The sequence below is a fragment of the Bos grunniens genome, chromosome 2, assembly GCF_055505025.1.
Source record: "Bos grunniens cultivar Pamir isolate PY7600 chromosome 2, Bosgru_T2T1.0, whole genome shotgun sequence".
Classification (NCBI taxonomy): Eukaryota; Metazoa; Chordata; class Mammalia; order Artiodactyla; family Bovidae; genus Bos; species Bos grunniens.
Window position 1 is genome coordinate 130,311,065 of NC_141166.1, and position 16,005 is coordinate 130,327,069.

The following is a 16,005-nucleotide window of genomic DNA, read 5'->3' on the forward strand; positions in this document are numbered from 1 at the left end:
ACATATAGAGAACTTACAGCTTCAGTTTTACAAACTGAACCCCAGGGTGAAACTAAACAGAGAAACACAAAAATTCACCAGTTTAGATATCAAAAAGCTGTTCATCCGAGTTGGTGCACAAAATCCTTACTTAGTTTGAGCTCACAAGGACAAATGAAAAGACTAAAAACCTAGATTCTTTGTTTTCTCACTTCTAATAGAGACTAGATCTCCATCAACCAAAAATTATCACCAAATGTGCATATGTGTGATCAGTCACTTGAGCCATGTCTGACTCTTTTCGACCCTATGAACTGTAGCCCATCAGACTCCTCTGTCCATGGGATTTTCCAGGCAAGAATACTGGAGTGGGTTGCCATGCCCTCCTCCAGGGGATCTTCCTGATCCAGGGATCAAACTCCAATCTCCTGCATTGCAGGCAGGTGCTTCACCGCTGAGCCACTGATGAAGGCCTGTCTTCAAATGGTTAGGCTATGAAACCAAATTCCCAATCATTGTTAGCAATATGGACTAACTTAGCTAAGCATAAATTAGAAACAAAACCAAAATTTTAAAAAATCAGTAAAAAGACAAAACAGACAGTAATCTTAATTCTATAAGCGCTTTGGATGTACTCTAAGAGCCAATAAAAGATATTCTTGGGTTTAAACAACTCATGAGGTACACTTCCTTAGCCATAAAGTTTGACTCCATCACACGGGTTCACTTGGGCATCTTCATGAAAACTTAAGATATCCTATGCTAAAGTATACTTTTCAAAAACAGAAAATCATTTTTCCTGTACAAATATAAAATGAACATTTGTCAAAGTTTTATTCAACTCATTAATTAATGAGGGAATAAATAAGATTCTAAAACCAGTTCAAAGAGTTTATGAGAAAGTAGACATATATTGATGCTTTTGAACTGTGGTGTTGGAGAAGACTCTTGAGAGTCCCTTGGACTGCAAGGAGATCCAACCAGTCAGTCCTAAAGGAAACCAGTCCTGAATATCCATTGGAAGGACTGATGCTGAGGCCAAAACTCCAACACTTTGGCCATCTAATGTGAAGAACTGACTCATTGGAAAAGACCCTGATTCTGGGAAAGATTGAAGGCAGGAGGAGAAGGGCACAACAGAGGATGAGATGGTTGGATGGCATCACTGACTAGATGGACATGAGTTTGAATAAGCTCTGGGAGTTGGTGATGGACAGGGAAGCGTGGTGTGCTGCAGTCCATGGTGTTGCAAAGAGTTGGACACGATTGAGTGACTGAACTGACTGAGACATATATTAATTTTAAAAATTAGGATAGGATTGCAGAGTTAGATGCAAAACTGATTAATATCTTGCAGAATACTAAATCACAGTTTGTGGGGTTATCTGGTCTAATAGGTAGAAATTATTTTCATATCTACCAAAAATCTACCAGTTACATCCCTCCACCCCTAACAGAATATAAATGAGCCCAGTAAATAAAAAAGTCAAACCTAGAAAAGCTACAAAAGTACACTTTGGTAATCTCTTGCCTATTTCCAGGTTTGGGATAATTTTTCTCATAGGAGTGAGATATTGCAAATATTGCATGGGACATATATAAAGTTTCATTCATTTATCTGAAATTCATATTTAACAGGGAATCCTGTATTTATCTTTTAACCCTAACAACTAACTAACATTAACTTTATCAAGTCTGTACAGGGTCATTACCAACAGTATATCTCTTAAATCTGTGTCTGGCTTCCATATTTTTGCCTGCTGCTGCTGCTGCTGCTGCTAAGTCGCTTCAGTCGTGTCCGACTCTGTGCGACCCCATAGACAGCAGCCCACCAGGCTCCCCATCCCTGGGATTCTCCAGGCAAGAACACTGGAGTGGGTTGCCATTTCCTTCTCCAATGCATGAAAGTGAAAAGTGAAAGGGAAGTCGCTCAGTCGTGTCTGACTCTAAGCAACCCTATTGACTGTAGCCTACCAGACTCCTCCATCCATGGGATTTTCCAGGCAAGAGTACTGGAGTGGGGTGCCATTGCCTTCTCCGATATTTTTGCCTAGATAATGGATCATCAAAAAAGCGAGAGAGTTCCAGAAAAACATCTATTTCTGCTTTACTGACTATGCCAAAGCCTTTGACTGTATGGATCACAATAAACTGTGGAAAATTCTGAAAGAGATGGGAATACCAGACCACCTGACCTGCCTCTTGAGAAACCTATATGCACGTCAGGAAGCAACAGTTAGAACTGGATGTGGAACAACAGACTGGTTCCAAATAGGAAAAGAAGTGTGTCAGGGCTGTATATTGTCACCCTGCTTATTTAATTTCTATGCAGAATACATCATGAGAAACACTGGGCTGGAAGAAGCACAAGCTGGAATCAAGATTGCCAGGAGAAATATCAATAACCTCAGATATGCAGATGACACCACCCTTATGGCAGAAAGTGAAGAGGAACTCAAAAGCCTCTTGATGAAAGTGAAAGAGGAGAGTGAAAAAGTTGGCTTAAAGCTTAACATTCAGAAAACTAAGATCATGGCATCTGGTCCCATCACTTCATGGGAAATAGATGGGGAAACAGTGGAAACAGTGTCAGACTTTATTTTTGGGCCTCCAAAATCACTGCAGATGGTGACTGCAGCCATGAAATTAAAAGACGCTTACTCCTTGGAAGGAAAGTTATGACCAACCTAGATAGCATATTCAAAAGCCGAGACATTACTTTTCCAACAAAGGTCCGTCTAGTAAAGGCTATGGTTTTTCCAGTGGTCATGTATGGATCTGAGAGTTGGACTGTGAAGAAAGCTGAGCGCCGAAGAATTGATGCTTTTGAACTGCGGTGTTGGAGAAGACTCTTCAGAGTCCCTTGGACTGCAAGGAGATCCAACCAGTCCATTCTGAAGGAGATCAGCCCTGGGTGTTCTTTGGAAGGACTGGTGCTGAGGCTGAAACTCCAGTACTTTGGCTACATCATGCAAAGAGTTGACTCATTGGAAAGGACTCTGATGCTGGGAGGGATTGGGGGCAGGAGGAAGAGGGGACGACAGAGGATGAGATGGCTGGATGGCATCACCGACTCGATGGACGTGAGTCTGAGTGAACTCCGGGAGATGGTGATGGACAGGGAGGCCTGGCGTGCTGCGATTCAATGGGGTCGCAAAGAGTCGGACGCGACTGAGCGACTGAACTGAACTGAATAAATATTAAGTGGTGTTTCTACTGAGCGTCTATTCTTTATATTCACCACTAGGGGGCGCATATAACTTACAGTCTACTAGATGCCACAGGGTAAAGAGCGTTTCAACATCCCATACGCTAGGGTCGGTTCAGGACCCTAATCACTTGTGCGCACGCGCGCAAGTACTCCTAGCGCAGATCCGGCCTGCGCAGGCGTTCCAGTGAGCACGCATACGCCATTGATAGGACTCACCGGAAATTGAAAGAGAGGGGCTGGGGCCGCTGGGAGCGCAGAGCGGCTGTGGACGCGGAACTGCAAGAGTGCCGCCTGGCCTCGCTCCTTCCGTGTTTGCTTCTCTGCGGAGATGCCCAGCCGGGGTGAGCGACCCGAGGACGGCGCTGGGCCCGTCCCTGCTGAGAGCTCGACCCTGCACAAGGAAGAGCTCAGCAGCAAGGTGAGTACGGGAAGAGGTAACATGGCCCTCGGGCTGCTCACCACCGGAGACGAGTCTCAGTGGCCCCGTGGGCTAGTCTCCACTTTGCCCTGCTGCGACAGATACAGTTAAAGGGACACCTTGAAACTTGCCCCGAGATTAGACCCAGACGGTAGTAAGGCGGAAGTTTAGTTGGTTTTTTTTTTTTTTTTTTTATCAATTTTTAACAAATTTTTAAAAGTATCCTACAGTAAAATTTGGCTCTTTTTCGTTTTCTCTATATTTAACACGTGTATAAATTTGTGTGACCACCACCACAATTGGAATATAGACAAGTTCCACGACCGTAAAAGACTCCCTTTATAGCCATGCTCTCCCCCGCCCAGAAGCTCTGGCCATCCCTGATCTGCTGTACATCAGGACAGTTTTATCCTTCCCAGCACATCATGTAGATAAAATCACAGCTTATGCCTCTCTCAGCTTAATGTCTTTGAAAATCATGTTTGGATTTTTTTCTATGTACACTTAGTTAAAACTTTTAGAAATTACCTCTCACCCTAGATCTGCTGCCAGTAGTCTCAGAAAATGTCACCACCATCCATGCAGTTGTCCATGCCAGTAACCTGGGAGCCCATCTTTGCATCCATCACGAAGTTCTATCAGTTTCACTTTTGAGGCCCCTTTGTAAGGTGTCCGTTTATCACTGTGTACACTTTTAACCATCTTAAACCCGCCTCTTGCATCTGCCATAGCTGCTGCTGCTAAGTTGCTTCAGTCGTGTCCAACCCTGTGCGACCCCATAGACGGCAGCCCACCAGGCTCCCCCGTCCCTGGGTCCAGGCAAGAACACTGGAGTGGATTGCCATTTCTTTCTCCAGTGCATAAAAGTGAAAAGTGAAAGTGAAGTCGCTCAGTCGTGTCCGACTCTTAGCAACACCATGGACTGCAGCCTACCAGGCTCCTCCGTCCATGGGAGTTTCCAGGCAAGAGTACTGGGGTGGGTTGCCATTGCCTTCCTGCAAAAGTTTCCTAACTGGTCTCTCCTTATCCATTGTTACCTTTTTCCCGTCTGTCCTTCATTTAGCTGGAGCTATGCTCCTAAAACAGAGAAGGCAATGGCACCCCACTCCAGTACTCTTGCCTGGAAAATCCCATGGACGGAGGAGCCTGGTAGGCTGCAGTCCATGGGGTCGCTAAGAGCTGGACAGGACTGAACAACTTCACTTTCACTTTTCACCTTCATGCGTTGGAGAAGGAAATGGCAACCCACTCCAGTGTTCTTGCCTGGAGAATCCCAGGAATGGGGAGCCTGGTGGGCTGCTGTCTATGGGGTCACACAGAGTCGGACACAACTGAAGCAACTTAACAGCAGTAGCAGCAGCATGCTCCTAAAAATGTTTATTTCATGGTTGCTTTTCTGCTCCTCCCCCCACAAAAGGAAGCCAATGTAACGCCATAAAAAGAAAAAAAAAATTTTTAGTATTTGAAATGAGGATGGCTATAATCTTTCAGGTAATAGATGTCTGTGATAATACTTTGGTTCTGTCCCAAACTGACACTGGCATCTTGGGCACATCTCTGATTCCTCTGTTACAGTTTCCTTGTCTGAAGTACTAAAGTATACCATTCCTAAAATGAATGGGAAAGTGCTATTCAAATATAAGCCTTAAAAGGAAGTTGTACAAATTCAGTCTTGGAATTCAACCCAATCTCTGTAATCAGTCACTACAGTGATTGGCAGCTGGAAAGCAGAAGGGTACACATCTGTGGGGAATGAAATTTCAAACTGCACACAGCCTGCTCTGATGACTACCTAGCATGCCACTTACACTGATGTAGGACAGAGCCCCCAGGCGTCAGAGGTTACACAGTAACGCTGTTCAGAGGCTCTAGTGACACTGTGTGATCAGTCATGTTTGCAGTATCACTATCATTACTGAAAAGAGTTTGAAAGAAATTTAGTTTCCATTTAGTTGAGCCCTCTTCTACTTAAAAAAGGTGAGACCTAGTTCAAGAGTGCCAGCCCTGTGCTAGCTTTTGAGATACAAAGAGGAATAAAGCAAAGATGGAACAGTGATGAGTCATACTACTCCTGGTGGCTCAGACCATTAAAGAGTCTGTCCCTGGGTGGGGAAGATCCCCTGGAGAATGGAATGGCAACCCACTCCAGTAGTCTTGCTTGGAGAATCCCACTGACAGGCGATAGTCCATGCGGTCAAAAAGAGTCAGACAAGACTGAACGACTAATACTTACTTACCCTGCATGTAGGATACTTAACTACTACTTGCTTAGTCTGTCTCGCTATACCATTTAGTATGTAAATCATGAAAAGCATAGGCATTGGGCGAGGGAAAGGTCACCCACTCATTACATTTGTGGTTTTTTTTTTTGTTTGTTTTAATTTAAGATACAATTTAAATCATTGAAAAATTGGTATTACTTTAAGGTCTTGGTGAATTTTTTTTTTTTGACATATTCTCTGTTTTAAATAAAAGATATAAACTTTATTTAGTAATGTAGTTCTTGCCTGAATGTGAGTGTTGGTTGCCAGCCCCCTGTCTGGGTATAAGGGGCTGTCTAATACTTTGTCTGTCTAATCACTGTCTTTTCCCCTCAGCTTCTTGCCACCTGCATGCCCACACAGACGGCTGTTATAAAAAGTCTGTATATTCCCAAATTGCCCATTTGGACAATCAATACTTAGAGCCCCTTATCCTCTCTTTAAAGGGCTCCTATTGAGCATACTTCGGTAATCTCTGATTTAATAACTTTTCTTTATTTCAATAGATTAAAGAACAAAAAGTTGTTGTGGATGAACTTTCTAACCTGAAGAAGGACAGGGTGAGTTATTAGCGTTACTCTAAGTACTATGTGGGAGGATTTGATATCAACTGTATAAATCTATGTATTAATCATAGTTGCTAGTAATCTTTCCCCAACATATGCAATTGACATTACCTGTGAATCAAATGATACTAATTGTACTGTTATCCTGGAGCTGTAGTCAATAATGGTATTTATTTTGTACTTGAATTTGGTGTATTCTCTTGACATAAGTAAACTTTGAATCTATTGAGAAGAAGCTATACAGGTGAACGTGGATTTTTTTGTTTGCTTATTTTTTAAAAAAGATAAATGCTACCGCTTCCTCTCCCTACCTCCTCAGGTTTTTACTCCAAGCTTCCAAATGGAGTGGTTATTTAACTCCATTTTTATTAATGTATTCATAGATAATCAAGCTTCTGCTTAGTGTGTCATTATACTGCCAAACATTGTATTTTAAAGTTAAGAAATGATTTGAGCCCTTTAAAGCTTGTAAAGATTACTGGATAACAGACAGGTTAGACAGTTCTCATATGTGGAGTAATAGCAGTTAAGGTACAGTTGATAACAAACTTTTTATCAGGCAAATTGGCAAAATTTATCAAAGTCTTAAAGCTGTGTAATATTTTGATCCAGCAAATCCAGTTTGATTTCTATTTATAGGAATTAATACATTAGGAAAATATCATGGAGTGCACAGAAATTTAGTTACAAAGACATTCATCACAAGTTTGATTATAGTGATAAGTTGGCAACAGCAACATCTAAATGACCAGATACTGAAGAAAAATGGTATTAAGTATATTCAGAAAAAAAAAGTTTTACCTCAGTGTTAATGGTAGCAGTTTCTAGATAGTTGGATAATGGGTGAGTTCTTTGTTTATCTTTATTCGCCAAGGTATTGTTCTGAACATGTTACTAAAGTTCAATAGTAAGCAGTAATAGGGTTCAGAGTTTTGACATCTACCTTTTAGATCAAATCATGATATTAGCCTAAATTATGTTTTGCAGAAAGTGTATAGGCAGCAACAGAACAGCAACATATTCTTTCTTGCAGACCGAACAGAAATGCTTTCTGAAAGCAAAAGTAAGTTTTTTCGGTACATTATACAGAAACAAAAAAATTCTTTTGTGGGCTTTCTGTGGAAATTCACGATGGTGCCTAAATTATACTGTCTACAGCTGAATGTATAAATATATATATCTAAAGATTGGATGGTGGTATACCAGTTAATAAAATTAGTGGAATGGTTTGGTTTTCTTCAAGTTAGCCTTCCAATGGTGAGTTAACAGTAACAATAAAATCAAATTTAAGAACTGTAAGAAGTGTTAGAAAGCCACAATAATTAATGTAAGTTTTGGAATTTTAGACAGATATAGGTATGAAATAATGTTTTACCAATTTCTGCCTTTTTTATTTTGAGTGAATCACTTTGAGCCTGCCAGGTCTTAGGGTATTTAAATAAAATGATATGAATATAAACTGCATAGCCCAATGCCTGGGTCAGAATAAGCATTTATCAACAGAAACTAGATCCCTAAATAATAAACATTCTTCATCAGAAGTCTGTTGTAAATTATTATTTAAACTAGCAAAGTACATATGTGGTTCAATCTTGGAAAAATAGCTTGTTTTGCCTTTTGAATTACTAGGTAAAGCTTCAAGAATTTTTATTCTTTAATGTGTCTTCTTCCGTCTCCCACAGATACATTGGATGAGCTGAGGAAAGAATATCAAGAATTAGAAAACTCAGAGAAGACCAAAATCAAGAAATAGCCAACTTGATTTTACATAGCAATGTGTGGCATTTGTTGTGCAGTAAGCTTTTCTGTTGAGCATTTTAGCAGAGATTTGAAAGAGGATTTACTGTGTAATCTTAAACGACGGGGGCCCGATAGTAGTAAACAGTTGTTAAGGTCTACTGTTAACTACCAGTGTTTATTCTCTGGCCATGTCCTTCACTTAAGAGGTCTGTTGACTGCCCAGCCTGTGGAAGATGAAAGAGGCAATGTATTCCTGTGGAATGGAGAAGTCTTTAGTGGGATCAAGGTTGAAGCCGAAGAGAATGATACTCAAATCATGTTTCATTATCTTTCCTCTTGTAAGAATGAATCTGATATTTTGTCGCTCTTCTCAAAAGTCCAAGGTCCTTGGTCTTTTATATATTATCAAGCATCTAGCCATTCTTTGTGGTTTGGTCGGGACTTTTTTGGTCGTCGTAGCTTGCTTTGGCATTTTAGTAACTTGGGCAAGAGTTTCTGCCTCTCTTCAGTTGGCACCCAAGCATCTGGAGTGGCTGATCAATGGCAGGAAGTTCCAGCATCTGGAATTTTCAGAATTGATCTCAAGTCTGCTTCCATTTCCCAATCTGTCGTTTTAAAGTTGTATCCTTGGAAATACAGTTCGGGGGGGGATGATATCAGAGAATGTGTTCATAATAGCCTGACTGAGATTTCAGCAGACTTGCCAACATTTGTCTTGGTGGCAGCAAATGAAGCCAAACTGTATCTTAAAGACCCTGTTGTCCCTTTAAATATGGCGTTGCCACAAGCTGCATTTGAGACCCATTGCAGCAGCATTTCCAGGAGTCCACTCACAAGAGAGACCCTTCGGGTCTTTCTTACAGATGGACACACGAAGGAAGTGGTTCAGCAGTTCATTGGTGTCCTGAGCACCGCGGTCAAGAGACGTGTCTTGTGTTTACCTAGGGATGAAAACCTGGCACCAAGCAAAGTTTTGAAAACTAGTAACGGGAAAGCAAATGTTGCAGTTCTGTTTTCTGGAGGGATTGATTCCATGGTCATCGCAGCCCTTGCTGACCATCATATTCCTTTAGATGAACCAATCGATCTTCTTAATGTGGCTTTCATGACTAAAGAAAAGACTATACCAGTTAATTTTAACAAAAAAGGGAGAAAACAGGCAAATCATTGTGAAATGCCCTCTGAAGAATTCTCCAAACATGCTGCTGCTACTGCTGCTGCCAGCCCTGGTGAACAGTTGAGTGTGCCAGATCGAGTCACAGGAAGGGCGGGCCTGAAGGAACTGCAAGCTGCCAACCCTTCGCGGATTTGGAATTTTGTTGAAATTAATGTTTCTCTAGAAGAACTGCAAAGATTAAGAAGAACTCGAATATCGCACTTAATCCAGCCCTTGGATACAGTCCTGGATGATAGCATTGGCTGTGCAGTCTGGTTTGCTTCCCGAGGAGCTGGCTGGTTAGTGACCCAGGATGGAGCACAGCCGTATCAGAGCAGTGCAAAGGTATGACACGGCTGCTCAGGCTTTCTGAGACCTAATTTTGACCCTTAAAGCTTTTAACCCAAGTTGCAAGAATATAGCATCTTTTAATTGCATTTGAACTACGACACAAAGTATGTGACTTTGTAAAAATTGGGCATATTTTACTATCTTATGACTTTGCCTTGTGGATTTTTTCTGAAAATGTTATCTTTGGGGTTATTATTTTTTTAAGCTTTTATTTTCCTTACTGCATGGTAGGTAATGTTCTTACATAGATTTCTTTCAACCTTTGTAGGTAGTTCTTACTGGAATTGGTGCAGATGAGCAGCTTGCAGGTTATTCTCGTCATCGGGTCCGCTTCCTGGCACATGGGCTGGAAGGACTGAATAAGGAAATTGAAATGGAACTGGGTCGAATTTCTTCTAGAAATCTCGGTCGTGATGATAGAGTTATCAGTGATCATGGAAAAGAAGCAAGGTAATTCTTGTTGTCTGTTGTAGGGTTGTTCGATAATTTTGTAAAAGCAGTAGACTGAACCTAAAAAGGAGACTTTTAGGTTCCTTTTTCTTTGGATACTTGTTCCAGTGAGTTACAGTAGCAGCAGTATCTTGGCTTTGTATTAGAGTTAGTCAGAAGCAGTGCTGGAGAGGAACCAGAGGAACAGTTTTTCCAGAACTCATTCTCCAAGAAATGGCTTTACAATAATTTTCAAAGGTGATACAATGACATGATTAAAGCCTACAGTGAAAGACTGTAAAACTTGAGGTAGTGAAATACTGAGGGGAGGTATTTCAAGGGCTCTGTTTTTCAAATGTTTGCTTTCTTCCCAAGCTTCCTCCTCCAGTGTTACAGAGCCTGACTTTGTAGACATTTCTTGTACGTATAGGCATACTTGGAAATCCTGCATTGTCAGTTCCAGACCACTGCAACAGAGCGAGTCAAATGAATTTTTTGGTTTTCCAGTGCATACGGAAACTATCTTTATACTATGCTATAGTATATTGAGTATGCAGTAGCATACTTTATGTTTGCTGTATTTAGACATAAATATGCATTTATGTATTTAGTATTTATGTATCTAGTATTTAAAATATGTATTTATGTATTTGGTATTTAAAATATGTATTTATGTATTTAGAATAAATAAACATACATTTGTCTAAATTTTTATATATATACCTTAATTCAAAAATACAAAACAAAAAGCAATCTCAGTGATAACATCAAAGATCATTTATGTTATCACATATCACCATAACAGATATAATTGTTCTTGTTTTTGTTGTTGTTTAGTTGCTAAGTCATGTCCAACTCTTTCTGCAACCCCATAGTCACTCGCCAGGCTCCTCTGTCAGTGGGATTTCTCAGGCAACAATAATGGAGTGGGTTGCCACCATTTCTTCTCCAGGGATCTTCCCGACCCAGGGATTGAACCCAAGTCTCCTGTACTGGCAGGCAGATTCTTTACCACTGAGCTACAAGGGAAGCCCAACAGATATAACAAGAAAAATTTAAAATCGGGAAGCATTTCCAAAAACGTCACACAGAAACACGAAGTGAGCGAATGCTGTTGGAAAAATGGCACCACTGATGGACTTGGCTCGTCACAGGGTTGCCACGAACTTTTAGTTTGTTAAGAAAAAAAAAAGCAGTCTCAGTGAAGCACAATAAAACAAGATCCATACTGATTTAAACGGTGGTTCCAGTACTGGATCCCCTCTATCATAGGTGTTTTGAACACAATTTAGTCATAAACATTCCAAGTTCTCTTAATAGTTTCAGAGATCAAGGCACTTACATGTGTATATCCTTTTTTAATATTAGGGGTTTGTGTTTACCTACAACATATTTCTGATGATAGTATACAAATGCTTGAATACAACTTTTTGAAGCATTAAGGAAAAAGATGTGTCGTTTAATTATAAAAAGCAGAAGTTTGTTCATTTATTAAGTGGTAGTTTTATTGCAGGGGTACAAGCATGCAAGGAGTCCAAATGAGCTTTGTGGGAGTTGGAACATCATAATATACCAGCTCTGAGATGTCATTGTTTCTTGTCTCTACTTTGTTATTCCTATGTTGCCAGTTCTGACATGTAAAATTAACATAATTTTCAAAATTTTATCATAAAGAAGTAACACCACAGTATAAAGTGTGTAAAATGTTTTCCTTTTGACGTGTGTCTGTATATGAGAGATAAAAAAATTCAACCCATTTCAGCTAAGTTAGAGAAAAGGAAATTTATTTTATTCAGTAAAAGCAGTTAATTCTAAAGGGACCCCCCTCCATATGATACCCATGGGTAAAAATGGATATGAAGAATGTTTAAAACAGCTAATGCAGAATTTGTAATTGAATGAATACCACTGTAGTGGCTAGATCTAAACTAGTTTATTATGGATTTTGGCAAGAGTATTAACCATACTCTATTAATTAGTTTCTCATTCAAATTTGCTTTCACAATTCATTTTTTTTTTTACCTTATTTATTTATTTTTTAATTAATTTTATTTTATTTTTAAACCTTACATAATTGTATTAGTTTTGCCAAATATCAAAATGAATCCACCAGAGGTATACATGTGTTCCCCATCCTGAACCCTCCTCCCTCCTCCCTCCCCATACCATCCCTCTGGGTCGTCCCAGTGCACCAGCCCCAAGCATCCAGCATCGTACATTGAACCTGGACTGGCATCTCGTTTCATACATGACATTTCACATGTTTCAATGCCATTCTCCCAAATCTTCCCACCCTCTCCCTCTCCCACAGAGTCCATAAGACTGTTCTATACATCAGTGTCTCTTTTGCTGTCTCGTATACAGGGTTATCGTTACCATCTTTCTAAATTCCATATATATGCGTTAGTATACTGTATTGGTGTTTTTCCTTCTGGCTTACTTCACTCTGTATAATAGGCTCCAGTTTCATCCACCTCATTAGAACTGATTCAAATGTATTCTTTTTAATGGCTGAGTAATACTCCATTGTGTATATGTACCACAGCTTTCTTATCCATTCATCTGCTGATGGACATCTAGGTTGCTTCCATGTCCTGGCTATTATAAACAGTGCTGCGATGAACATTGGGGTACACGTGTCTCTTTCCCTTCTGGTTTCCTCAGTGTGTATGCCCAGCAGTGGGATTGCTGGACCAGAAAGCAGGAATAGAAGGAACATACCTCAACATAATAAAAGCTATATATGACAAACCCACAGCAAACATTATCCTCAATGGTGAAAAATTGAAAGCATTTCCTCTAAAGTCAGGAACAAAACAAGGGTGCCGACTTTCACCATTACTATTCAACATAGTTTTGGAAGTTTTGGCCACAGCAATCAGAGCAGAAAAAGAAATAAAAGGAATCCAAATTGGAAAAGAAGAAGTAAAACTCTCACTATTTGCAGATGACATGATCCTCTACATAGAAAACCCTAAAGACTCCACCAGAAAATTACTAGAACTAATCAATGATTATAGTAAAGTTGCAGGATATAAAATCAACACACAGAAATCCCTTGCATTCCTATACACTAATAATGAGAAAACAGAAAGAGAAATTAAGGAAACAATTCCATTCACCATTGCAACGAAAAGAATAAAATACTTAGGAATATATCTACCTAAAGAAACTAAAGACCTATATATAGAAAACTATAAAACACTGGTGAAAGAAATCAAAGAGGACACTAATAGATGGAGAAATATACCATGTTCATGGATTGGAAGAATCACAATTCATTTTTATAAAATATTCCGTTTAAAGAATGCCTTTACCCTTTCCGATCTCTCTGCTTAAGCTAAAGTAAAATGTAAAACACTAGTGTAATTGCGGATGGGGGAGGGATTAGAGTATTTTAAACAAACCAAAAAAGAACAGAATTTGTTAGGAAATTAGGGGAGCCTAAAGAGCAGAGAGTTGTATTCCTTAAGTTCAGTTTCTTTACACATGTAAAGAGGAGACACAGGTTGAATCATTAACTCAAGACCGTGCTTGTTTTCAAGGCATTCCTGAAGATACCTTATGAAACAATTTGAAATTATTTCTTGACATCATAGGCTTAATTTGTTTATTTATTGAGGGAAAATTTTTTTACATTTTAGGATGTGTATTAAAATTAGACAAGTGTTGTGAAATAATTTTTAATGTGATTAAATTTTAGCTGTAAAAATGTATAAGTAACTAGAATATTTTTAATTTAGAAAAATTGTGCCCTCAGTAATTAAATTATACCTTAAATTTTAACATATTGAATAAAATACACAATAATCACAAGAGATAACTTTTTTTAATAGTGGTTATACTTTTTATTTTAGATTTCCTTTCCTGGATGAAAATGTTGTCTCCTTTCTAAATTCCCTACCAGTCTGGGAAAAGGCAAACTTGACTTTACCCCGTGGAATTGGTGAAAAACTAATTTTGCGTCTTGCAGCAGTGGAACTCGGTCTAACAGCCTCTGCTCTTCTGCCAAAGCGGGCCATGCAATTTGGATCCAGAATTGCAAAAATGGAAAAGAATAATGAAAAGGCGTCTGATAAATGTGGAAGGCTCCAAATCATCTCCTTAGAAAACCTTTCTGTTGAAAACTAGATGTTTCATAGTGTAACAACATTTACTGAATGGTGGTTTTTTAAAAAAATAAAATACTCTGCTGCTTTATTATTGTATAATGTGGTTTTAAAGTTCATTACATGTATTTTTATATAACTTTGTAGTGCAACCAATTTAATCAAATTGATACTCTAGAGAAAGAGATTACACTTGAAAGAACAACCTGGATATTTTAAACTGTGATATTAATATTGTTTTGAACTCTTAGATGGTTATGTCCCACCAGCAACACTGAAAAAAGGGCAGCTTTTATGGACTCTCTTCATGGTAGCTACATCCAGAAATACTAGTAACTCAATTTGTTATCATTATTATTTAACAGACGAGAGAACTAAGGTTTTGGGGGTTCACACTCCTGATTGATGTGTGGTACATGTCTTTGAAAAGACAGCTCACTGCCCTGCTCCGAGAACTTTTGAAGACTATTTTGAATATTCTCCTGTCCCACAAATCTCTAACGTCCCTCTATTTTCCCATTGTCAGCTCGTGACCTGATTTTCACAGAGAAATCAAAATCAAGCCAAGGACTACTTGGTTTTCCGACACCCAAAGTCCTAACTTACCTGTGCGTGCACCCATCCTTTCTCCTTTCTTGCTATTAGAAAGAGAAATGTATTTAAAATGTTCCAGTATATACCAATTTAAAATGCATATTCCTGGTCCCTCATCTTCCATCTCTTGCCTCCCATTCACCTTCCCCCTTTCAACCTTTTCACCTATTTACTGAAGTTCACTCCAATCAGACATCCACCCACAGTATTCATTCGTGACCATGATACCAAGGTCACATTTGGCATCCATCCCCGTTTAGGGCTGACACCCTTTCTAGGTCTGGACATAACTGTGGTTCTCCTAAGTGTAGTGGGAAAGAAAGGATACTAGCAGGCGTATATCAGGGCTTTCCAGCTGGCTCTAGTAAAGAACCTGCCTGCCAATGCAGGAGACGTAAGAGACGTGAGTTTGATCCCTGTCAGGGAGATCCCCTGGAGGAAGGCATGGCAACCCACTCCAGTATTCTTGCCTGGAGAATCCCATGCACAGAGGAGCCTGGTGGGCTACAGTCCAGAGAGTCACACAGTTGGACACAACTGAAGCAACTTACCACAAGCATGTGTCCAGATTTTCACACGCCCTGAATTTATTTCCCGTCAAATGCAGTGTTCAAACCAGATTTAGGTATTACCTGAATAGCTTTCAACTGGATGACTTCGTGGTCCTGAGCATTAAATTGATGCTCCTAATGGGAGTAGATAAACTTGAGGTTTGCCCTGCACCCCAGAGTTGAATGTAATGATTTTTATAACAATATAGTTCAATACTAAAGACATGCCAGGCAGTAGTCTGAATTTTATGTGTATTTAATCAACTGAATCTCTAAAGGGAATCTCTGGTTCACTTGTTCTAGCAGGATACTCTGTGTGCATGTTTTTTGTGGGGTTTTTTTGTGGTTTTTGTTCTGTCCCCAGAGGGCCTGATTTTTTACAACTTTTTTGATACTTAATCCCATAAACTGGAATGAAATTCCGTTAATCCTTCAAACAAAGCAAAAGACTTTTCCCAAGATCCCAAGTAAAACAAACCATCTGGGTACCTGAACAAAACCTTTTAGGTAGAGAAATTTACATTACTCATACTTCATAAGTGCAAACATGCAACTCCTAAAGAAGACAGTGATTTGACATTCCTTGCCCTGGGAAAGCAATAACAAATTTACTAATACTACCACCACAGCAGCTAAAATA

General features: G+C 39.5%; 2 protein-coding genes across 2 annotated transcripts; both read left to right on the forward strand.

Annotated features, from left to right (window-relative positions):
- Nucleotides 1–3,445: 3,445 nt before the first annotated feature.
- Nucleotides 3,446–9,294, forward strand: ASDURF (ASNSD1 upstream open reading frame). Its single transcript, XM_086361789.1, has 4 exons — nucleotides 3,446–3,608; nucleotides 6,376–6,429; nucleotides 7,423–7,498; nucleotides 8,118–9,294. The coding sequence occupies exons 1-4, from the start codon at nucleotides 3,519–3,521 to the stop codon at nucleotides 8,186–8,188; spliced, it is 291 nt and encodes a 96-aa protein (XP_086217915.1). The 5' UTR covers nucleotides 3,446–3,518; the 3' UTR covers nucleotides 8,189–9,294.
- ASNSD1 (asparagine synthetase domain containing 1) lies at nucleotides 8,210–14,319 on the forward strand. Its single transcript, XM_086361778.1, has 3 exons — nucleotides 8,210–9,676; nucleotides 9,951–10,132; nucleotides 13,969–14,319. The coding sequence occupies exons 1-3, from the start codon at nucleotides 8,210–8,212 to the stop codon at nucleotides 14,240–14,242; spliced, it is 1,923 nt and encodes a 640-aa protein (XP_086217904.1). The 3' UTR covers nucleotides 14,243–14,319.
- Nucleotides 14,320–16,005: the final 1,686 nt, after the last annotated feature.

What these genes read in the sequence shown, in the direction of transcription:
- ASDURF (XM_086361789.1), top strand. Translation starts at nt 3,519, where the DNA reads ATGCCCAGCCGGGGTGAGCGACCCGAGGACGGCGCTGGGCCCGTCCCT. An exon ending in AGGAAGAGCTCAGCAGCAAG is followed by an intron (nt 3,609 to 6,375) that starts GTGAGTACGGGA and finishes TTATTTCAATAG; the next exon opens with ATTAAAGAACAAAAAGTTGT. An exon ending in AATGCTTTCTGAAAGCAAAA is followed by an intron (nt 7,499 to 8,117) that starts GTAAGTTTTTTC and finishes CGTCTCCCACAG; the next exon opens with ATACATTGGATGAGCTGAGG.
- ASNSD1 (XM_086361778.1), top strand. Translation starts at nt 8,210, where the DNA reads ATGTGTGGCATTTGTTGTGCAGTAAGCTTTTCTGTTGAGCATTTTAGC. An exon ending in CGTATCAGAGCAGTGCAAAG is followed by an intron (nt 9,677 to 9,950) that starts GTATGACACGGC and finishes CAACCTTTGTAG; the next exon opens with GTAGTTCTTACTGGAATTGG. An exon ending in GATCATGGAAAAGAAGCAAG is followed by an intron (nt 10,133 to 13,968) that starts GTAATTCTTGTT and finishes TTTTTATTTTAG; the next exon opens with ATTTCCTTTCCTGGATGAAA.